At 38.8% G+C, this 24,618-nt stretch overlaps 1 protein-coding gene across 3 annotated transcripts in view; it reads left to right on the top strand.

The window, feature by feature from the left end:
- FBXL20 (F-box and leucine rich repeat protein 20) overlaps positions 1–24,257 on the top strand; it is a 101,330-nt gene extending 77,073 nt beyond the window's left edge. For all 3 annotated transcript variants that reach the window (XM_027033890.2, XM_027033892.2, XM_053212218.1), the window contains 9 exons: positions 2,974–3,069; positions 5,009–5,135; positions 6,394–6,468; positions 9,149–9,279; positions 11,265–11,325; positions 12,261–12,305; positions 13,901–13,957; positions 14,911–15,123; positions 17,142–24,257. In XM_027033890.2, the coding sequence (XP_026889691.1) occupies positions 2,974–3,069; positions 5,009–5,135; positions 6,394–6,468; positions 9,149–9,279; positions 11,265–11,325; positions 12,261–12,305; positions 13,901–13,957; positions 14,911–15,123; positions 17,142–17,249 (913 nt within the window). In that variant the 3' untranslated portion in view covers positions 17,250–24,257. The remainder of the gene's footprint in view (positions 1–2,973; positions 3,070–5,008; positions 5,136–6,393; positions 6,469–9,148; positions 9,280–11,264; positions 11,326–12,260; positions 12,306–13,900; positions 13,958–14,910; positions 15,124–17,141) is intronic.
- Positions 24,258–24,618: the final 361 nt, after the last annotated feature.

The raw sequence follows: 24,618 nt of genomic DNA, 5'->3' as shown, positions 1-24,618 counted from the left end.
CCAACCCTGCCAATATGTTTTACAAAGGCAGCCATAGAGTATACATAAACAATTAAGCATAAGTGTGCTCCAATAAAGCTTTATTTCTGTACAATGAGATTTGAATTTCAGGTAAGTTTCACATGTCACAAGATCTTTAAAAAATTTGTTTCAACCCTTTGAAAACATCAAAACCATTCTTGACCTGTGAGCCATATAAAAACAGGCAGCTGGTGAGATTTACTGCCCCTTGGAATAAAGGACAGGTACTACATGATCATCTCAGTGTGTTGGTGGCCTCTAAAATGGCCCCCAAGTAACCCCTGACTCCTAGTACTCACACCCTTATGTTATCTTTCCCCATGAACATGGACTGGACCTAGTGACTCATTTCTAACAATAGAATACTGCAAAAGAGATTGGATGTCACTTTGGAGGTTAAGTACCAAAGACTGATTCTGTCTTGCTCTGCTTTCTCTCAGGGCTGTGGCTCTGGAGGAAGCAGCCTGCCCTGTTGTGAGTAGCTCTGTGGAGAGGTCCATGTAGCAAGGAACTTAAGGTGTGGCCAGCAGCCAGCAAGGACCTGAAACCTATCAAAAACCAAATGAGTGAGCTTGGAATTGGATCTGCTGAGGTCTGCCAACAGCCACCTAAAATAAGCTTGGAAGGGAATTTGCACCCAGTTAACCTTTGAGATGAATGCAACTGTGACCAAGACCTTAATTGCAGCCTGTGAGACATCCTGAGTCAGAGGCACCCTGCTAAAGCTGCCTGTGCCTGTATTCCTGACCCACAAAAACCATGCGATAATAAATGTTGTTTTAAGCTGCTCAGTTTGGGGAGTAATTTGTTAAGTAATAGTAGATAATTAATACATCATCGGATACAGAAAAAAAATACATGGCAAATCCAACACCTATTTGTGATAAAAAAAATTCTCAACAAACTAGAAATAGAAGGGAGTTTACTCAATCTGATCAAAACCATCTATGAAAAACCTGCTGCTAACATCATACTTAATGATGAAAGACTTTACCCTAAGGTCAAGACCAAGGTAAAGATGTTCCATGTCACCATTTCTGCCAACATTCTGTTGGAGATTCTAGCCAATGCAGTAAGCTTGAAAGAAGAACAAGAAAGAAAGAAAAGAAAGAAAGAAAGAGAGGAAGGAAGGAAGGAAGGAAGGAAGGAAGGAAGGAAGGAAGGAAGGAAGGAAGGAAGGAAAGCTGACAGGAAAGAAGTAAACCGTGTTTATTCACAGATAACATAATTCTAAAAGAAGTGCTTGAAAACAGCAAAACATTACTGAAAGAAATTAAACACCTGTATTAAAAGTATACAGAGAACTCTTACAATCAATAATAAGGCAATCCAGTTAAAGATTGGGCTAAACATTTGGGTAGATTTTCACCAAGGAAAGAGATGAATGGCTAATAAGCACAGGAAAGGGTGTTTGTTGCACAATTGCACAATAAAACCACAGTGGGATTACAAGCCACACCCCCTAACATGACTATAATGAAAAAGAGAGTGCCAAGTATTGGCAAAGATGTGGAGAAACTGGGGCATTCATGCATTGCTGGTAGAAATGTAAAATAGTACAGCCACTTTGGAAAATAGTGTGGTGGTTTCTTAAAAAGTCAAACATAAGCATAGTGTAGGACCTAGCAATGCTAATCCTAGGCATCTACCCGGAAAAAATGGAAACACAGGTCCATACAAAGACCTAAGACACATATCTGCCAAATAGAATGTACAACTCTTATTTGGGTCCTAATTTGAACAGGTCACGTTGACGAAGGCATTTATAAGACAATTAGGGAAACTTGGACAGTCAGGTTATCAGAAATTAAGGAATTAAAGTCATTATCCGTTAGAAAGATGTCCTGAAATATTTACAGGTGAAATAGTCTGGGATTTGCTCTAATTTTTAAATTTTTTTTAAACATTTATTTATTTTTGAGACAGAGACAGCATGAACAGGGAAGGGTCAAAGAGAGAGGGAGACACAGAATCTGAAACAGGTTCCAGTCTCTGAGCTGTCAGCACAGAGCCCGATGTGGGGCTCGAACTCACAGACCGTGAGATCATGACCTGAGCTGAAGTCGGACTGCTTAACCGACTGAGCCACCCAGGCGCCCCTGGGATTTGCTTTAAAATACTGAAACAAAAAGCAGAGGAAAATAGATGAAATAGAAATAGTAGAATGTTAATAAATGTCAAAGCTTAACGATGGTACAAGTGCATTCTGTATTCACTCTTGTGTATATTTGAAATTTTCCATAAGAAGTTAGAAAAATTAAACTGAGAACTTGACTACTGTGGAAAAAGAGCCTTTAAGAAATTCATAAAGGGGGGGGAAGAAATTCATAAAGGGGCACCTGGCTGGTCAGTCAGTAGAACATGTGACTCTTGATCTGAGTGAGGGTCATGAGGTCAAGCCCCACATTGAGGGAAGAGATTACTTTTTCAAAAAAAACATAAAGGCAAGTAGGTAATAATATTACATAACTTAGCTTGTTTGAGCCCAATACTGGTCCTTTACAGTTGCAAAAATCCAACCATTTCATACTGCCATGTAAAAGGTTATCTTAAGCAGAGATTTAAGTGAAAGAGCAGAGACAGAGCTTTCAGTCTTCATGTTGCACCACTTGCTGGCAAGTACTAGCTAGCTTTCTGGTATTTCTGTATTTGCAAAATGCATGTAGGTCTCTTATCAGCACAGAGTAGTTTGCTGTTAAACATTTCTAAATGAGAATCAAGCACCATGATCCCCTCATGCAAACGCTCATACACAGCACAGCCTTTCTTCTTTGCGAATGGCACCTGCCTCTTCCTCAGCATGAAAGATCCCAGGATTTACAGCTGCTTTTATTTGGGGTATGGAAATTTTATAGTTCTTATGTACAGACACATGTTTAATGAGAATCGTGCATGATTTACTAAAGATGCGTTCCTATTTATTCATTATTTTCTCCTTTTTCCATTTTTCAGTACATGTACTAGCCTTAGCAAGTTCTGTTCCAAACTCAGGCACCTTGACTTGGCTTCCTGTACATCAATAACAAACATGTCTCTTAAAGCTCTGAGGTAAATGTCTTCTACCAAGAATGTCCAATAATCAGAACAAATATACTTATTTTTTATTTCAAATAACTGAATTAAATTGGAATTGAAGGAAACTATGTTTTATGGATATGTACTATAGTTCAGAATAGATTTTTTGTTTTATCACTTGCCCAAATTACAGGACACATCCAGGTGAAATGACTAGAGGTAACTAGGATTTCTGAACAGACTGGCACAACTTCTACATGAATGATTTGATTTTTATGAGGGCTTGATTCCCGCCCCCCCCCCCCCCCCCCCCGCAAATGCCACATATCATTATAGGTTAGTGGCTTAGTGATTAAAGCAGCACTCTGGAGCCAGGTGATTAACCAAGTACTTCAAACAAATACAACCCTCCTGAATTGTTCCTTTCTATCATAGTGCTGTTAGGATTAAACAGTATTATTATTATTTGATAGTATTAGGCCAAATCGTGTAAAGTTGCCAGTATTTAACAACTTTTGTCTTATAAAAATGACGGCCTCATATAGTTCAACCAAATATATATAAAGCGCTTAGCAGAGTTTCTGGCATACAGTAAGTGCTTGATAAGTTTTGTTTTAATGTTAATGTATTTTTAAAGTACATTACAGAAAATGTACCTTAGAAGGAAGGTGAAATGCTCATTCTCTTTGTAACTTTACTTTTTTTATCAGCCTTTTATAAATAATTATAGCCCCATGTATTGGTTATGTTCATGAATAGTAAAAATTAAGCTATTAAAAGAAATGTAGATTTAGTTGAGTGTAAGTAATCTAAAAATATGACTTCCTCTAGACTTTTCCTTATGAATATTGAATATATGCATTTAAAGCCATTTGCCATATAGAATGATAAATAGGATAATATAACAACACTTACAGTTTACAAAATATTTTCACATAAATGATTTCATTTATTTCAAAACCTTGTGGGGCAGATAGGACACACACTTCATAGTTAAGTCTTAAAACATTTTTTAATGCCAGGTACTGTGATTTAACCATAAGATGTAAGTAAATAAGGTATCGTTGCTGCCCTTAAGCTGCTCAGAGCCTAGTGGGAGAAAAAAATAAACAGTATGATAAGTTATGTTATACAAGTGAGTGCATCCATTTGAGGAGAACATAGGAGGGCTATGGCTGATCTTAGGTTAAGAGTTCAGGCCGGTTTCCTAAAGTGACTTGCCTGAAGTCACACTATTTAATGCTGAAGAATGAACTTGAACCAAGATCCTCTGCCTTCGTTTTATAAAACAATTAAAGCAGTATTTTCCTAAGAATGTCCTAGAACTTGAGATTCTTCCATAGTTCAAGTGAGAAATGAAAGACGAAACTAATATTTGATATAAGGCAGAGATCGAAATTCAGCCTGTGGAAGCAGTACTCCAGATACTTCACAGATAAGGAAAATTTATAGATCTTTTGTATTTTTTACATAAAAATGTAAATATCCTCATTATTACTTTGATAAGTAATAGAATTATTTGATAAAGAATCTGAATCTAAACTCTTCACTAATTACTCTGTTAACTTGAACAGGTCACTTAATTCCCATTTACTTTCCAGATCTTTTAAAGATGTGATAAGTGCAAAAAGAATATGTTTGGAAAGGATAAACCTCCATAACGGTCTAACATATCTGAAAAACAATATTGTGCTTTGTGCTTACTAGTTTAGCTGGATTTAAGAGAGCCCCTGTAGTGATATAGTCCCACGTGAACACCACAAGTGTTGATAAATATGCTTTGTTGTTTTTGTTGTTGTTGTTGTTGTTGTTGTTGGTTGACTATATTCTAAATCTGTGTTAAGTAAATATATTCTTAGGGGAGAACATGGGACTGTAGCCATTCCCTGACTAAATAGCCAATAAAACGAGACTTTGGTACCTTTGGAATTGGGTTTAGTCATATGTTTGTTTCATTTTGTTTTGTCCTAAGTGAGGGATGTCCACTGTTGGAGCAATTAAACATTTCCTGGTGTGACCAAGTAACCAAGGATGGCATCCAAGCACTAGTGAGAGGCTGTGGGGGTCTCAAGGCCTTATTCTTAAAAGGCTGCACACAGGTAATACTCCATGTAGTGCTTGTGAATGTTAGAAGAACCATGGACTTTGTAGGCAGTACAAAGATATTGGCTTGAGGAACATGTAGTTGTATATTATTGGCCAAAGATACATACTTACCAAATACTAAAATGTTTTCCTTAGAGTAAAAAAACCTAAGAATTAACATCTGACCAAAGAAATTTATGAGGGGAGGCAAGATGAGGAGAAAAAATCACACCACGCATCCACCTCAGGCAAGAAGGGTCTCTTGCAACTTAATCTGAAAAGGAAACTTGCCATGTTGTCATTGTCTGAGACCTTAAATTGGAGAGGCAAGGAAGCCAGCTTAGTTAGCAATTTTGCTGGTTGTTTAACTACCAGGTTAAATGTGCCAAATATACAGAACCTACATTTTATAGTGTTGATGTTTACTTCCTGCCAGTCACATTACAAATCCCAACATATTTTGTCATTAAAAATTTTTGCTATCTTCATATTTTACTGTGGAAAAAAAATAAGGAATTGACATGGCAGTGTCTGGAAGGAAATAATCAAAAGTGAGTTTAGAAGTGATTGACAAAGTAAGGCTAGGCTCTTAAGAAATTATTTTACTAATGCTTACTGAAACCATACCTTGGATGCCGTTAAAAGTGCCCTTACTCTTTGACCATGATGGGACGAGTTCCATTGTTTGAAACAGAGCGTTGAAAGTGAGACTGCCGTAAAACAACAGCTTGAGCTTCTGGTTATTTATGGAATCCTGGAAAATATTGATTGGAATGCACCATTATACATTATAATCAATTACTTGCCATCTGTTCTCAGCACTGTACACATGGCACTGATCTTCCAGCAGCAGATAAACCGGATTCCTTTCTCAGCTCCTGCTCCCAAAAAGTTTGTTTTTAAAAAACTTTATATAGGAAGCATAGAAGTGTGAAAATTATTTTAGCTTCATAATCCCTGAACAAAATGCTGTGAGGCATATTTAATTTATCAGAAGAAAAATCCATAAACATTAGGCAGTGTTTATTTTATCTTTTCCTTGATTTGGTGATCATATGAATTTGATGTGGTTGGAACTGATGAAAAATACTGATAACCATACTAATGATATGAAGTCCACCTTTCTGTGATCACAGGTCATTGTTTCTGATTCATTGTTCTTTGAAATTTGGTTGGCTGTATTTAGAATGTATTAATGAATGTATACATTCCTAAATCTTTATCCCTTGAAACAATGTTAGTAATCATATTTTCTCTTTTTAATCTTTCTAGCTAGAAGACGAAGCTCTCAAGTACATAGGTGCACACTGTCCTGAACTGGTGACTTTGAACTTGCAGACTTGTTTAGTAAGCAGTCCTTCCCACAATTCTTTTGTATTAGTAATTCATATCAGTAATATTGTAAGAGCTTTAGTCATCAAGACCAGTGGTTATTCTACTTCAATCCTGGGGACACTGTAAACACACAGATGATTCTTTGCATGTTTAACAATAGTCACTCCTGAGGGTTTTAACAGAGATAATATAGAAGGTAGCTCTTGCAGACTTCCAAATAAGCTAACTGTAACTCCACCCCTTTTCTTTTTTTCTTTTCAAAGTGAATTATTCACAAACTTCAGTACTTAAAATATTTTTGGTAAATTAATTGCAGTGAGATCAATTAACATCTATCATTGGGTCATAACTATTGGGAACCACTGATCCAAACAGATGACAAGCAAAATGTACTCTTTAAATTTTTAATTTCCAAGTAGTATTCGTAGTTCACATTTGGCTTGTTTAGACTATCAGCTTTTTTTGTGTCTATCCCCAAACCCCTGCATTTTGCTCAGAGAATTTGCTGAAACCACTCAGGTTCCTACAACATTGACAGTACATATTTAGCTTTTCTCTCTTGCCTGGAAAATTACATATATGTGTTGCCTTGGAATGAGAGCCTCTCGTTGCAATGAAAAAGTTGATGAGGGCTTTCCTTGTTTTTACTAAAACTTCTTCTCATTATACCCTTCTCTTGTTTGATTACCTGAAACTTGAGAGCATAGTGATTGTTTAGTTTAAAGGTGACACATAAAGGGCCATATTTTGTGCAAGTGAAGCAACCTCCCCTTTCAAGCCCTTAAGGGATGGTTCTGATAATGATCTGCTCAGGAGGCTCCTGAAGACTGAGTTAAAGGAATGACATTCCTTTTAATTCTGATCACCCCTTCCTTTTAATTCTGACTGTCATAGTTACTATAGAATTTGCCTAATTTCATTTATGAAACCAAAATATTTGGCCTGACAGGAAGAGCTTATACAACTGTTGTAAACATGAAACCATCACCTTACGGTGATAGGAAGAAACTGTTCTTAGGCATCTTCAGATTCTGTTTGTACACACAGATACACAGAGATACACTCCATAGATATTTGTGTGGATATATGTTACACACACATTCACACAACCATATAAATACATACCCTACCTACCATTTGCTGTTTTAGTTTCACTTCCTTTATCCTTTCAGCAGACAGAAAGTGCAGGTGGTAAGCGTAAAGAACCAGTTCTGTCATCAGTTTATTTTACTCTTTCCCTTCACCCAGGTCTTAGGGCATAAGTCATCCCTTCCGTAGAATGTGATGAAATGATTCTCATTCCTAAGACTTCATGTGTCTGCCCAAAACTGTTGAAGTGACCAAAGTACATTCTTGAGCCATTCTCTTTTTCTGGACTAATTTGAAAACATAAAAGTTTAGTAAATTCTATTCTTTCTAAAATTTGAAGTATTGGTACATACGACTTTCCTCAACTTTCTTCCTCAGTAATCCCTTATAGATTTTAAAACATTAAGAAGGAAAAGGCAGCACAGCCCTATAAAACTTTCCTAATATTATATGACACAAGTTCTCATTGGCCTGGTAAATATGCATGTTTATCGATTGCTGTTTCCCCTTTACATTTCAATTATCCTTGTTTAGTAATAACATACATCACACTTGTATGAAAGTTACTTCCACATGTGTTGATCTTCATTAATTTATCCTCAAGATAAATCTTATATCTGCCTTAGCATCCATTTTTTATCTGTATCTTGTTTCAACTATGCAATATTGAGAATATACTGATTTAAGCAGTGAATATTTAAAGCTTGATTTTTTTTTTTCAGTTGTCCTGGCAACCTAAGGACACTGACTGAACAGAGATGACAGGAGAGCTTTATTCTGAGGCTTATACAAAATTTGTGAAACTAACAGGACAAATTGAAGTGCTAATCATATCCTACATGTTAAGATGTTTATATATGGCATCTTTTTATTTTTAGTGTAACATCTTGCTGTGTCCTTTTTATTTTAGAATAATTTAAAACACACAAAATTACATTTGGTTGATCACAGCTGTTTATCTCCATAAATGAGTATATTCTTTATATTATACAACTAAAATAAATACATAAATAAATGGATCTGTGGTTGATATGAAGTTGCAACTGTCATCCATAGGTTGTTTTATTTTTTCAGTAACTTAATATCAGTGTCAATTTTGAACTTATAAATACATTTATACTGCTGTGCTTGCCTGTTTTCTAGGTTTTAAAGTCATGTAATTGAATCTACCCCACGATGTACCTCATGCTGTTCCCAATCCCGTTGGGTTACAAGAATCCCATTATAGCTTCCTCCTTTTACACCAAAAATGAGCACTGGGCGCCTAGCTGGCTCAGTCAGTAGAGCATATAACTCTTGATCACGGGGTCGTGAGTTCAAGCCCCACGTTGGGCATGGAGCCTACTTAAAATAAATTAAAATGAAAAAAATGAGCACAGATTCTCTCACAAACTAAATCAAAAGGAACTGAGAAGGAGAAACAAAGCGTATTCATTTTCTTTTAGGTCTACTACCTAATTAATATTAAGCTCTATTTTATAATTCTTTTTGGTGCTTATTTTCAGAGGTAACATTTTTTTCCTTTTCTTCTGCTAAATAACTAATATCTATGGGATTTTTTTGCTCTTATTTATTTATTTATTTATTTATTTATTTTTTTTAGCAAATCACAGATGAAGGTCTCATTACTATATGCAGAGGGTGCCATAAGTTACAGTCCCTCTGTGCCTCCGGCTGCTCCAACATCACAGATGCCATCCTGAATGCTCTAGGTCAGAACTGTCCACGGCTTAGGTAAACATTTCTTGTTTAGCTCAAAAAATCATGGGAAAGGAACAAAGACCTTCTTCATCCAAATTTATTTCTTTGGAACTTTGAGATTTTTAAGGTAGACACTACAAGGCTACCCTTTTAGATGCCCAGCTACTTGCTTTGTACCTCATTCGATTACATGTAATTGGCCTAAACCAAAGGGTAATAGTCCCCATTTCCTACTTCTTGCTATCTAGACTAGAAAAAAAAAATAACATTTTATTTCATTACTTGTCTTATTAAACTTTCATATAATTCATTTCTAAAGAAAGTTTTTAAAGGCCTACCCCTGTGGTTATTTGTATTGTGGTAATGATGCCCGGTACATAGAAGAAAGTATTTTTTTAAAAAGCCCTACAGGAAAACTTCCTTTGTGCTCAAGATCTTTTAGAGCAAAGCTTATTTCTCTATGGTTCCTCCTTTCTGCCAAAATATAGGATTGGCTGAATATTTACTAAGAATGCTGTTAGCATACACATGGTTTCAAACCCATATTGATTTTGTAAAAGCCCACAACACACTGTTTCATAATAAATAGGGATTATCCCCATATACCTGTTTTGTTTTTAAAACAAAACTTTTATTTTACTTATATGTTAGACATGTTGACCATTGTTGAAAGGGATTTACAAATATTAATTCGTTTAATCCACAGAATACCATATTAGTACTGTTACTGTCTCCATAATATAGATGAGAAAACTGAAGCCCAGAGAGGTCAGATAACCTGTTCAAGGTTTCACAGCTAGTGAGTTCAAGAGCAAGATTCAAACCCAGGCAGCCTGGCTCCAGAACCCAGAAAACCTCTTGTCTTACATATAATAATCATTGTAAACCAATATAACTTCATTAAAGCTTTTTGTAGTCACCTGGCCAGGAGCCTGATCATCATTATTGAAAGAAAATTTGCCTAGATTATCAAAATTCCTTGATAGATCATAGACTTGGTCAGAGTTAATAATGTCAGAGGCCTGGAGCTAAGGAGGTAGCCAAACTTCTCCCTAAAAATCTTACACTTTACCTTTTTCTCATTTGAAGAGAGGACTGTTCAGCTCCTTATTACTTCATGGCTTATTTTATTGTTCAAATAGAAAAGCTCTCAAATATGATAATCAAAAGTTCAGTCAGATCATGTTTTCCCATTAGATATATATAGCATTCATTTCTTATTGGTTTTTGATAATGATTTCTTATACTGTGGCTTTATTTGTTTCAACTTACGTAGTAAGTAATTTGTAAGCAGACATAAAAATATTCTTTGGTACGGTCACACAGACACCACCAAAGTTTTCACAGAAAGGAGCTACTTTTGATTCCCCAGTCCTGTGGTTGGCATTTAGGTTGGTGTTTAGCAGTTCCTGAGTAGGAGAGTTGTCTGCCAGCTCAGTTTCCCCCTCCTCTGGGCCTCCCCGGGAGCCTGTGGGAGGAGGCAAGAAGCTTAAGGGTATTTTTTCATAAGTATGGAATTTCATACTTGGTACAGGCCTGTAATTAACCAGTCCCTTCATAGAATTTTTAAAAGCTATTTAAATCTGAGTGAACCTACATGTAAAATAGGGAAAGAATAATTTACTTGAGCAACAGATTAATTGAAACAGAGTATTTATCTCCATTTCCTTTGTTTTCTAGGAGCAGGCTGCCCTCTGGGGGTAAGCAGTATGCCATCAAGAAGGCTTTTAAATGCATTTTTCATGCATTTTGGCATTAACTACAAGCTTCTATTATATTCTTCTGATTGCATCACCCTGAATTGTGGTATTTACAGGACCACTTTATGATGACTCCATGAAAATGAGTGGCAAGATCTGTATACAGACTTGCTTAGCTGTTAATGTCACTATAGTATGCAGTGCCTAGGGAATAGGAGGTTGTTTTCTTAAATTCTTGCTGTTTTTAATAAACCCAGTTTTCAGGGAACAAGGGCTTGACTTTCACTTTTTTTTTTTTTTTTTTTTTTTTAATAACAGAATATTAGAAGTGGCAAGGTGTTCTCAATTAACAGACGTAGGCTTTACCACTCTGGCTAGGGTAAGTATTTTCTCCAGGTTCTGTAGGTTTGGTTTGGGATTTTTCTTTCAGAGGAGTGAACAATGAGGGAAAAGTAGAAAGGCAGCAGAATTGAGGGTGTGGGATGTGAGGGAACTTCTCTGTGGCTGGTGTTCCTGAGCATTCTCATGCTGCAGCTATAGGCCTGTGGAATACAAACTGCTCTGGAAATACAGACGTGCGTTGGAGGACATGATGCTCCTTCATGAGACTTGATTTGTCACATTTTCATTAGATGGTAAACTAAGCAGGGACTTTCTCATGCTTCATGAAAGAAATTCTTGGTTACTTGGTATGCGACTGGTGGGTGAGAGTGTTGTTGAAAGAAATGGATAAGCCCAATTTTAAATGGAGGTGGCTTAAGATTTTTTGTGTTCTCCAGAATATGTTAATCCTTGGAATGGTTTATAAATCACTGTATGTATAATAATAGCATTTAAAATTATATTGTCTTTAACCAGTATAATGGAACATGGGGAAGGACCTTTGCTTTCAGGCAGATTGATGGAACATTAATTGGTCGGGGGCAACATATGGCATAACTAAATCGGGGCATAAAGCTTACCTTTCAGTCTTCCAAAGAAAATAATTTTCATCAAATTATTTATGGTTAGAAGGCTCTGTACTAGCTTGGTATTAATGTTCAGGGAATTTATTCCCGTGGACTTGTAAGGTGTTAGATACTTTAAATGTAGAATAATTAAGAAATTTCACTGTGATTGAGGCCTTTTAAAATGTGTAATTAATTGAATAAGGCAGAAAGTGTCATTAGAATGACACCTCTGAGTTATAGGAGGTTGTTATAGGAATAACTCTGAAAGTTAAGATTTTGTCAGTGTATTTAATACTACTTCTGGCCTTAAATTTTCCCATGTTTTAAATGTTTGAGCTATAATGTTTGGTTTTGTATTTTGTAGAATTGCCATGAGCTCGAAAAGATGGACCTGGAAGAGTGTGTTCAGGTAAGAATGTGGATTTTTACTCAGAAATGCAGTATGATAGAAACTTACATAATATGTGCACAGCAGAACTTTCAGTTCCTTACCCTAATGTCATGGAGTGCCTGCAGCATTGCTGACTCTCCATTTATTGTGGTGTCCTCTAGGCATACCAGGCAGAGGTACTGTGGTATATGTGGTAAAGAACTAGAAAAATACATGCCATCAATATAGTTACCAGTGGAAAGAAAGAAGACCCAAGTATTCAGGCCATAAAGATGTTAAAATGTTTCCTTAGACCTACAGGGTTGTAATTCTAGTAAATAATTAAAGCTCCCATCACATTGGCAATATAGCACTGCCTTTTTTTTTTTTTTTTTTTTTTAAAAAGCTTAATGAGACCCTGGAGCCCTTACATCATTAGCCCTGGAAATCTGACTCGACCCATTGGGCAGACAGACTGACCAGATACTGCCTTACGAACAATTTCTTTTATTACCAGTTTTTAAAGCTTTGAGATTATTAATTGATTGGGGAGAAATTTTGAAGGGGCACTCCTACTCCTAAAAAGAAGATAGAGTAATAAATTTTTTTATAGTAAAAATAAAGGAAAGAGACTCCAGTAATTATAGAAGTCAGTTTTTTCTAAAATACTTGTTATCCAGACACTACTTAGCAGCTATTCTTACTAAACTAAAACTTGTTCGCATCCATCTATCTTTTGCACTTGCCTGAGTGTCCCATGTGTCCTCCCCAGTGTTGCTCCTTCTGAGTGATGTGCACATGCCTGCCCTCCCCAACCTTTCACCCCCCACCATTTCTTAACCCCTGTGAAGCTCTGTATGTTATCATCATCATCATCATCATTTCAGAGTTGGAGGGACATTTGAAAAGAAGCACTAATTTACTTTCCAGCCTTAGATAACTATAAAAGACTGTTCTTCCTTCAAGAGTTCTGCTTCTTGAATGTTCATAGCTAACCCAGAGTCCCGCAGCCCCCTTCTGCCACCTTTGGGAAAATACCTGACACCCAGTTTATCAATTCAGAGTTAATGGCATGACTTATAAAATAGAAGCCAAATATATATTCTTAAAAATTTGAGGATATTCCCACATTAAATTTTTTTATGGAGCAGTGTCTTCTGATTCTTTTTTGTGGTTGTTCTAAGGAGGTAGAACAAAGTCCAATGGATAGAAACTACAAGGGGACAGATTTTCATTCATTTCAGAGACAAAGGATTTTCAATAGACTATTCTTTGAATAGTCAAAGATGAAAATTAGAGATGACTAGATGTGTTCAAACCTGCCTGGATAGATTCTCAAAGAACAGGTTCAGGTAGCTGATGGGATTTCAACCTTAGGTTCTGTTATTTGATGATTAATATCAGGATATCAGTCTAGGGGCGCCTGGCTGGCTCAGTCAGTAGAGCATGCGACTCTTAATCTCAGGGTCACAAGTTCAAGCCCCACATTAGGCATGGAGCCTACTTTAAAAAAGCGGGGGGGGGGGGGGTGGGTGGTGGGTATCAGTCTAGAATACAAGTGTACTCAAGAATGAGGTACAGCCATGAGGCTTTTTTGGAATTATACCTATAATAAACTTCTGTGTTTCTTTCAGATAACAGATAGCACATTAATCCAACTTTCTATACACTGTCCTCGACTTCAAGTATTGGTGAGTTTGACTTTTCGAAAGTTTTGTGTTCATTGGATTCAATCAAAACCCAACTCTTACTTTACTCTTGGTGTCTGGCTACCATTGTGGGAAAGCATATTTCTCCAAATTGCCAATTTACAGAGGACCAAAGGATTATGTTATCAGTACTTAGAGATTGAAAAGTGACATGAAGAGTATGAAATCTGCCTCCCACGTGAATTATACTTCAGCCTGAATGATGGCTAGATTTCAGAGATCCAGGGGACAAAATGGCCCCAAATTCAATTTGCTTCACTTGAGACTAATAGGTCCTATAAAACAGAACCAATCAAGGCTTTACTAGGGGTGTTCTGTGCTACTGTTTCCCAGTAATACTGTGGGAAAGCATTCTGCTTGACTAGTTTGTGTCCAGGCTCATTTTTGTGTGTACTTAGTGCCATATTACTATCCAAAATTGGGATAAGGGGTTCTGAGTTTCACATGGAGGAACCAGGAATTTAAGGAAAACTGATAAAGAGACTTATGTGAAGAGATGACCACACCTAACAGGTGTAAGAATCATCTTCAGTTAATTAGCTGCTTGGGCATTCCCCTGTATCAGATATTCAGTGTTTAGTCCAAATTCCAGAAAATTTTATTCAAGAAAAGCTTGAGGCCCCTTTGCCTCTGTAGAAAAGTGTTCATTTGTGTATGGGGGTGCGTATGTTATTTTGTTTATGAACTATTTCACAGTCGTTGCATGCACTCACACAGTGTATTTAGAATCACACATAGAAATGTCAGTCATTGATTGTGAAAAGCAGAACCCCAGCAGCTCTAGTTTGCTCTCATTTTACCACATGGATCTAGTGATGGCTCCATATACATCAAAATCCAACCCAGAAGGTTTCCTTCCCGACTGTGCACAGGCCAATGGCTAGAAAAACACCATGAGATGTTTCAGTGACCTTCCTTGCTCTATTTGGCTGCAGAGTCTGTCTCACTGTGAGCTGATCACAGACGATGGAATTCGTCACCTGGGGAATGGAGCCTGCGCCCATGACCAGCTGGAGGTGATTGAACTGGACAACTGCCCACTAATCACAGATGCTTCCCTGGAGCACTTGAAGAGTTGTCACAGCCTTGAGCGGATAGAACTCTATGACTGCCAGCAAATCACACGGGCTGGGATCAAGAGACTCAGGGTAAAGATGGCTGCACACTCTCCAGCTCTAGTGCTCTCCACACCCTTTCCTTCTTTTGTTTCTTTTTTTTTTTCCTCCTTTATTTCCTTTTCTGTTTTTGTTCTAGATTTAGATCTCTGTGATTTTTATATTTACTTGGACATTTAGCAAAGAGGAAAAAATGGAGAGCAAATGCAAGGATAGATAGTTTTTACCTGTTGTTTTAGATGGAAATTTAGTAGGAAAATAGCCACTGAGGGATAAAAAAGTAGGTCTCCTCCCAGCATAGTTTCTCCATAATGTCCAGGGCTCAATAACATACAGAGTCAAAAACACATGCCACAGTCAGGAAAGAAAGGAATAACATAAAGAAAATATTTAGTTAGATGGGATTTAAGAATTCAATTTGTATTTTTCTTTCACATCAAACCCTTTTTCTGGTGTTCTTATTTTTTAAGACAACAAATGGATTTAAGAGGTTTTTTTTTTCACCTTTTCTTTTAGCCCCATCCTCCATAATAAAGAGACCCATGCATAGCCAAATGACTGGAAGACAAGTTGCTAACAAGGAGGTTATAAAAGGCTGGATGAATCTATATGTTAGATTATTCAGCTCGACAGACATTTATTGAAACATCTGTTTCACACCTGCTGTGGGAAGGGCACTGTGCTTAGTTAGGCCCTTACAGCCAATGTCTAAAAACATCCATGTTGGCCATATGGCATCTGAGTACATAAAGGAGACCAAACCTCATCTTGAGATCCAGTTGGCCTTAGTTCCTCCTCTCCCTTCAGACCTAGAGGACTGAGAGCATAACCGCAATGGGGAGGCCTTGGCAGCCATGTTCCTTCTACACCACAAGGAGAGAGCCACAGACCAACCAGAGCCTCTTTTATGGCCTCCCTACAGTAGGGTTCCTAGACCTGCCTGGCTGTCCAAAATCTCTTCCATCTTTGAGTTCTCAAGACTTTTTTTGTCTATTCTTCAAATCATCATTTAGCATTTTTGTACTTTAATTTAGCTATTTATGTCTAGACTGTTAAGTTCCTTAGGAGCAGGATCTCCATGTTGACCATCTTTGTATCCCTCTTATGTTAACTAGCACAGTATCTTGAACATGGTAGCAATTCAGAAACTATTTATATAGTAAAAACTGGAAGTGTTTTGTTAAAAGAGGATGGTGAGGTTTTATCAGAAGAAACATCCATCAACTTCCAATGACTTAGAAAAAATTATTTATTGGGGCGCCTGGGTGGCGCAGTCGGTTAAGCGTCCGACTTCAGCCAGGTCACGATCTCGCGGTCTGTGAGTTCGAGCCCCGCGTCGGGCTCTGGGCTGATGGCTCAGAGCCTGGAGCCTGTTTCTGATTTCTGTGTCTCCCTCTCTCTCTGCCCCTCCCCAGTTCATGCTCTGTCTCTCTCTGTCCCAAAAATAAATAAAAAAAACGTTGAAAAAAAAAATTAAAAAAAAAAAAAAAGAAAAAATTATTTATTTTAAAAAAAATTTTTAATGTTTATTTTTGAGAGACAGAGATGGAGTATGAGTAAGGGAGGGGCAGAGAGAGAGAGGGAGACACAGAATCAGAAGCAGGCGCCAGGCTCTGAACTGTCAGCACATAGCCTGACATGGGGCTAGAACTCACAAACCACAAGATCATGACCTGAGCCGAAGTCTGACGCTTAACCGACTAAGCCACCCAGGCGCCCCAGGAAAAATTATTTTAAGCTTATATAGTTGCTTTCAACTTTGGGAATCCAAGTAGGAATCCCTTTGGGACAGGTTAAGAGATTAGTATGAAGTTTTTCCCCAGTTTTACTATTATGGAAACGGGTACCAAGGTTATGTGAGCTGTTTAGTCATTTAGAATAACATGGGATACTACAAAGCGGAACCCAGGCCTCTCAACATCCTGACCAACTGGTACTTAGCCTCTGCCTTGCTTTCATGTTCACTCAGCCCCTCAACGTTTTTTCTGAAAAGCAACATTGCTCTTTCTGTTTAAGCCCTCTCTCTTAGTAATGTTTCTGTCTTGTTTCAGACCCATTTGCCCAATATTAAAGTCCACGCCTACTTCGCACCTGTCACTCCACCCCCGTCAGTAGGGGGCAGCAGACAGCGATTCTGCAGATGCTGCATCATCCTATGACAATGGAGGTGGTCAACCTTGGTGAACTGAGTATTTAATGACACTTCTAGAGTTACAATGGAGTCTCCAGTGGAAGCAACCCCAGTGTTCTGGGCAAGGGTTACAAAGTGAGGGCAGCGTCCAGATCCCCGAGGCACACATAACATGCACACCCATCCTCACCCCCACCTTCTAGTTCTGTGACCAGGGGACTGAAGCCCATGCCGGCTTTATCAAGTGGATTGGTGAAACTTAACCATTCCTGTTGGACATGCCAAGAAGAAAATCATAGGCAAGGTAGAGGGAAGGGGGCATTCCAGCAAACCCAGTGTTATTGATATTGCAGTTTCTTCATTTTGTTAAGGGGTTTCTTTGGTGATTTTGGAACAGCAACTGCAGTCCTCCAGGGTCAAGGAAAGCATAGAAAAACAGTATATGTTATATCCAGGGACCAGAAAGAAAATTTCTTTGCATCCTATAAATGATAGCCATCCATCGTGAGATGACTACAGAGCTTCTCTGCTTCCTTGTTCCCATGCCAACATGCTGAGCATGCTCACAAAGAAGGCTCATCCATTCCTCCTCCTGTGTTTAAGTATTTGGCCCAGAGGTTTCCTAAATGGTTGCGCTGAAATCGCTGTGGTCCAAATGTGCTTACTCACTCAAATTGTCACTCTCGGTAGCACACTTGTGCACCTGTCTTTCGTTCTTTGTTGCTCCCTCCTGCACTCTTGCTCAGTCTGTCACCTGTTCATAGTCTGCTTACTCACACTCAATTGTTACTCTTTTGCTGTTGTGTTTACAGTGTGCATTTTGGATGATTAGTTGGGGTTACCAAACATTTTTTAAAAAGACATTATCAATAAATATTTTTTTAATTCTAAATTTTACCATTAGGGGACCCTGCCTGAATCTTTGCCAACCTGAAGAGAAACTATAACAAAAATAAGAAATGTTATGAGAAGAAATTGAGCTAAAACTATTTTGACGAAAACAAACTTTGCCTTTTGGTTTCTGTTATACCTTGTGATATATAATAATACGCATGATATACCCAATATCCCCCTGCACATTTTTCCTTCCATCAAACTCCACTAACTTAATAAGGAGAGAGAAATGCATTATTAGTAAAGAATGGAATGGTGAATCCCAAAATTGAGCCTGAAGGCCCCCTACCCACACTCAGACATGTCATATGTTCACTGAAATCGAGGTGTGAGTGGTATCATCCCTGATTTGTGTCTGTGAAGTTGTTTGCTTTAGTACGAATGCTGCTACAGTTGCTCTGCAGTCTAGCTGGTCAGTTTCTCTCCCCACCCCCACCCCCATTTCAGCCTATCAGGGACACAAGAATGACCCTAGAATAGCTCGTCAACTATATGTCAGTGTTGGTGGTATATTTCAAATGTTGGCGCCAGAACCACTTCAAAACCTGTCAACCATATCTCTCTTGTGCTCCAGACTTCCTGTCAATGAAATAGGAGGGTAACCAGGTGAAGGCTTTGGGGCAGGAGAAAGAAAACATTGAGAGGAAGTAGGGGGTTCTGCCCAGCATAGTCACCAGAGCCAAAGGCAGGTATTCAGTGCCCATGACTCAAAGAAGAGGCTTCCTTTCTTCTTCCTTCCTCCCCCCCCAAAAATCATAAAGGATGAGGGAAATAAGATGAGTTTCTCAAGTATGAGAAGTAGATTTCTAAACCCCAAGGTTGAACATCTTGTGTGATTTTTTAATAGGACTTTTTTTTTGGGGGGGGGTCTTTTAGGACATTATCGCGCAGTCTGCCATGATCTTAGATCATCTTCTGCATGACCTAGACTGTTTTAAGTCTTGTTGTAATGCTGCAGGTGCTGGCTCTACCAGCATATGTAAGAATAAAGTAGAACTTCTTTCTCCAAAAGCAATCAGATGAAAGGGTCCTAGAAATCTGTATGATTCACCATTATCTTGCATGTTAAATTTCTTTTATTTAAAAAAATTTTTAATGTCTATTTATTTATTTTGGGAGAGGCAGAGAGAGAATCCCAAGCAGGTTCCGTGCTGTCAGCACAGAGCCCAACCCTGGGCTCAGTCTCATGAATCATGAGATCATGTCCTGAGCCAAAATCAAGAGTCGGACGCTTAACCAACTGAGCCATCCAGACGCTCCTGCATGTTAAATTTATTTAAATCCTACTTTGTTATGCCCTTTTAAAGGCTCAGATTTCTTCATTTCCCCTTCCCTTTATCTTCTTTTCAAATTATCATATGAGGAATATACTTGAAAATTTTTTTTATTTGAGCGTAGTCAACATAGGAATATACTTTTTAAAATGAGACTCATTGTTATACTCCATCCATACAGATACACACATATGCACGCACACTTCCAGATATGGTTAATAATATTCAGATCCCCAGGTCACTCATTCAAAACAAAAGTAAAAAGAAAAATATTTAGAGACCATCTGCTCTAACATATTATGGTTTGTTTGTTTTTTTTGTATTACCTGAACAAATTGACCATAAAACATTGATTAGTGAGTATGGATTTAAAGTGCCCGCTAGTCGAGACTATTAATACCTCTTTACTTAAAAAGTACATAAGTTTAAAACACCCTATTCACCAAAACATGAACAGCTTGGAAATGCCGTTTCTCAACCCAAAAAGTGTACCCACGTGCAAGTCCCTGGGGACTTGCATGGGTGATCCCTACCCGTCTGGGCCAAGAACAATCAAGTGAGAGGAAAAAGGAGTGTGCAGCACTGGCTTGTATGTGGTCAGGCCTTGTTCCTTTCCAAGAAAACTTCAGGCCCATCAAGGTTGGGAGGAAATATATTTTTTATGCCAGTCTGCAACCTATACCAGCTGATGAAATGTACCAGGACTTTGAGAATCCAGAACATGGTAAGTTTTGGATAAGTGGAAACGGTTCTGCCATCTGAACATAGTGCTTCCTGTCTCAATATCAGGTACACTTTTGAAAATTTAGTAAGGCTTCAGAGGTATAGGAAAACCTCTCCCTAGGAACAGCTTATTGGTCCATTTATCTGACTCCCAAGTCCCTGAACTTTATGCCTTCTATGATGAAAAAAAATTCAGAGTGAATGGAGAGATTTGGGATAAGTCAGAAGGTACCCTCAAAGCTATTGCATAAACCTGCAGGTAGCCAGGAGGAATTAATCATTGTCTGTGTGGAGAACATTATTAACATTATTAAACACCCAGATCATCTCTTTTTAAAGCAGCCTTTCCCCCCTGTTTCCAGCATTATTTGCTACATCAATATCTTTTATAGCCTCTACATTGGCTCCATCAAGAAGGGACTTCCTGTCTGCCTGATTCCAGCCTTTTTTTTTTTTTTTTTTGCTTTGACTTCTCCCATTTTCTTCTGATACCCATCCTTCTATTTAAAGCCTCCATCTCATTCCCAACAATGCTGCTGATTTATCCTCAGTTGTCTCCAGTCTAGCTTCCTCTTTGGGTCCTTGTCCTGATCTAGGCAAAGTCTCCTGGGCAGCCTTGAATTCAGTAACTGTCGTGTGCTTCAGGCCATTTTTCACTGGGTTGTCTCGGACATTTGCTCACCAAATTTGAAATCAAACTGTTGGATATGAGGAATTAAGGAGATCTGGCTTCATCTTTTTTTCCCCTAATATTTGGAATATGAAAGCACATTGTGCTCTTTGTAAAAAATGTTGTCTCTTCCTAGTCTGCTCTTCAGTGGATGTAAAAATATTTCTTAAATGGTCTTTGTAAATTTCCACATTCATTACGTTGATTTAGCAGACCTATGAGTCAGAAATTTTACATATTCCTTATATCACATATTTTAGAGGGAAACCTGGCAAATATTTTTATGATGCTTTATTTGGGGCTGTTCAAACCATTTGAACTGTTCAATACAGCTATAATACTACAGCAGTCAAGTTCTTTTATTTCTCCTAATTGTCTTGTAAAATACATTGTTACCAGTTTGATAGCCCACTAATGCCCTGGTGGGGTGGGGGTGGGGGGCACTAAACAAGGTGTGCAGTGGAACTTGTCCAGGTCTGAAATTGTAGGGAAGTGTGAGAGTAGCATTGGAAGGAAGAGGGGACTTCCTGCCTGCCTGTGTGGGCAGCATATCCTTGGGTGACTGTGGTTTTGGAGAAAAGGAACACTTGTGGATCATGGTTGACCCTTGGCCATTTAATGTTTATTGTGCTGAAAGTTTCAAACTGCATATGACAGTTGCTATCAGTGAGAGAGGAGGGGTTTAAAGGAAATGGGTCTGTTCTGCCTTTCCCTCCTTGTGTGCATGGTTTAAGATTAGGTTTCTAGCCCCATTGCGCATCCTGGCTGACGGATTCTTTCAGTGGTATGCTTTGAGCTTATGGAACAGTTTTTTAAGAGATTGCCTTCCTATCTGCCCACCAGTTCTAGGATCTTTAATCACCTCAAACCCAGGCAGTGTGAGTTAGTGGAGTCTTGTTTGAGAAGAGGTGAAGGATATTTGGTTGGAGGTCTGGAGGCAACCCTCCCCCTTACAATGATCTTGAACCAAAGATTCTCAAAGCAATAGGAGGATGAGGGGAAATATGGAATCTAAGCCTTTCCTCAGCTTTATTTCTATCCTAAATTTTAATTGTAATATTGGAAGATAGAGAAAACTATGTAAGACCATATCAGTAGGGTATAATTAACCCAGGTAATTTGGGAATAACATCTGGCTGTACCTGCTGTATTCAGGTGCCCTAACTTAACATCTGGTTCTCCAGCAAAGAACATGCCGCTCTAAGCTTGCCCTCTCACTTCATACAAACTCTCCCTGCCAGGAACTACCATTTGAGGCAAGTGAGTTTTCTGCATGAAGAGCTTCTGCAGCTCCCCTCACAAGGCAAGTCTACCTGTTTGTCCATATTTATTCTTAGGATGTCAGCTCTCCATCTCTGAAGTTTTGACCCTTCTTAGGAAAGTCAGTAAGAACCTCTCACCTGAGTCTGAGTAAATCTTTGGAGCCCAACAGAGTTACACTTAATTTTCAGCAGAAAAAAATTTGTTGGACAACCTCACATGTAGGATATTAAGAGAAATTCTGTGATGTGTTTATTCCATCTCTGCCTTATGTTTTTTTGAATAAGCCCTTAGTGGAGTTTGGTTCAAAAATGTTGTCTCTGTGCTTCCTCAGCCAAGGTGTTTCACTGCCCTTTTAGGAAAAAGAACCATGAACAACCAAAACTATCAACTGACTCTTTCTATTTTCTATGTTTTTCAAAAAGTTTCTTGTTTTGAAGAACTGGGGTGGGAAAATGGTAGATAAGACTCATTCAGGTCTGGAACTGGGGCACTTTGCTTCAGGTACAAGCATCTATCCTGCCTCACACATGTGAGTAGATTTACTTTCCTCTCCATTCAATGAACTGCATGCCCTTCTTACTGGCAAGGAGGGCTTCTGTTTTCCACGCACCTAACCAGAGTCCTCCAGGTGGGGATTGGCCTCCCTGAAAGAACCTCCAGTGCTTCTGGGCATGGTTTTCACCGTGGTGAGAGTGGGTAGCCAGTAATTGAGAATCCCCACCCTAAGAAGAGATGCGAGAAGAAAGGTGTTCACACGCCTACCCCAGGAACGCGGGGAAATCTTTGAAGTTACGTGTATTTTATTAAAGTGGAAGAAGAAAACTTTGCCCCACAAAGTTTCACTTGTCACCGTTGCTTACTACTTACTTTTACTAATTCAAATCTGTATCGCACTGCTGCTCACACACGTGTTTCTTACCTTTGCCTAACCCTTCTCAGCCCCTGAAGTCACTGTTTTGTTTTTCTTTTTTCCCCTGGCACTAGCGAACGACAACCGAAAGTCTTAGGAAATCTTAACTTGAGAAGGAGTCTCTAACTGGCATGGTTTGATTAATTACTTTACCTGCCCCCACCCCCAAAGACGTGAATGACTTTCTTTCCTAGTGCTATATAATAGATCTGTAATAAGTGAAACCTTTGCTGCTACTTTTCTGGGTTTACATGTTTTTTCCTTCCCTTAAGAATAATTTCTTACCTGTGCTTCTCTGATGACTGTTAATTTCTAATAAGTGCAGGAAGAGGTGAGCCTGAGATTTCTTCTCTTACTCCCCTCCTCACCTTACCCCCAAACTACATGCTAACCTCTAACATGCACAAGATCTGTGGGGTGGGGCTCAGCAGAAGCTACTAGTGTGTTTTCTTACCATGCTGCAGCTCTCAGAGCTGGCCCCTGAGGATCTCTGACTGCCCAGGCTCAAGGGTTACTGGAGGGGGAGAAAGGCCTTCTGCATTTTGCCTTTCTCCAAGTTTTAAGACTAAACCTTCAGCTGCCTCCCACCCTGGCCACCTCCTTTTTCCTACCAGGAGTTGTTTCCAGGTAACCTGCCTCAGGCATTTCCCAGCTGCTCTCCTCACCCTTGCCCACCTCCCGGTGACCCTGAGAGCACAGACCTGTGCAGAGCTCAGAGAGCTGTGAGGACTATCCCTGCCTGTCAGACTCTGCCTGAGGACAGAGATGGGTGGGTAAATGGTGCTGCGGGAGAAATTTTTACCTTCAAACCAGGCTGTTCCATCCCTACACTATAACCCCCTCTGAAACCTCTCTCTGAGGGGACAAAAGGCAGAGGATGGTTGACTGGCAGGATCTGATCCCAAACATTGCTGTGGCCTAAGCCTTGGGCAGCCATTCGGCCTACCCTGGAGCGCTTCAGTGTGCAGGAGCTGCTGCTGGTTTCTCCACCGGGCCTGCCCCAGTGCGGCTGACACAGTTCCCTACTTGGTGACTTAACACCAGGTTCCATTAGCTGTCCAAGTGACTGTTTGCACCCAATACTTTTGGCGCTTGAGGATGGGGGGGAGGGAGGGTTATTTAAAATAAAATCCGAGGTGGCAGTAAGGATTCCTTTTGCTTTAAAATCTTTGGACTAAAAGAAAAATGTTTTTTTATATATAAATATATAAAGTAAATTGTTATGTAACTATTATTGTTTCCTGTATGTTCTAATTTTGTTTTATGATGTAATTAAAGGAAATAAGCTGTGAAGACTTTTCATTTTGCTGCGGAAATAGCCTGTCTTGGAGCTACGATTCTTCTTGAACCCTAGAACTACAAAGGCTCCTGAGGCTGAATGATGGGGCATCTTTTTGGCATCCTTGTAGATATATTTTTTAATACTCTTTAATAGTCTTTAGTAATTAGTTAATAGCCTTAATACCTTTTTAATAGCCCTTATTTAATACCCTGAACTCCTTGTCTCTAAGAAAAACAGAAGACGTACTATAAATCAGTTTCTAAAAAACTTTGTTTTAACTCCTTTGACAGCAGTAATTCAACCTGAGGCCTCTATCTGTGCAGGGCATTGCCCTTCCCTTGACAAAGACAGAATGATGGTACAGTAGTACCATGGTTAAAC

Source organism: Acinonyx jubatus, chromosome E1 (genome assembly GCF_027475565.1).
Source record: "Acinonyx jubatus isolate Ajub_Pintada_27869175 chromosome E1, VMU_Ajub_asm_v1.0, whole genome shotgun sequence".
NCBI classification, from domain to species: Eukaryota; Metazoa; Chordata; class Mammalia; order Carnivora; family Felidae; genus Acinonyx; species Acinonyx jubatus.
Note: the sequence above shows the minus strand (reverse complement) of the source record. Positions and strands in the feature narration are given on the sequence as shown.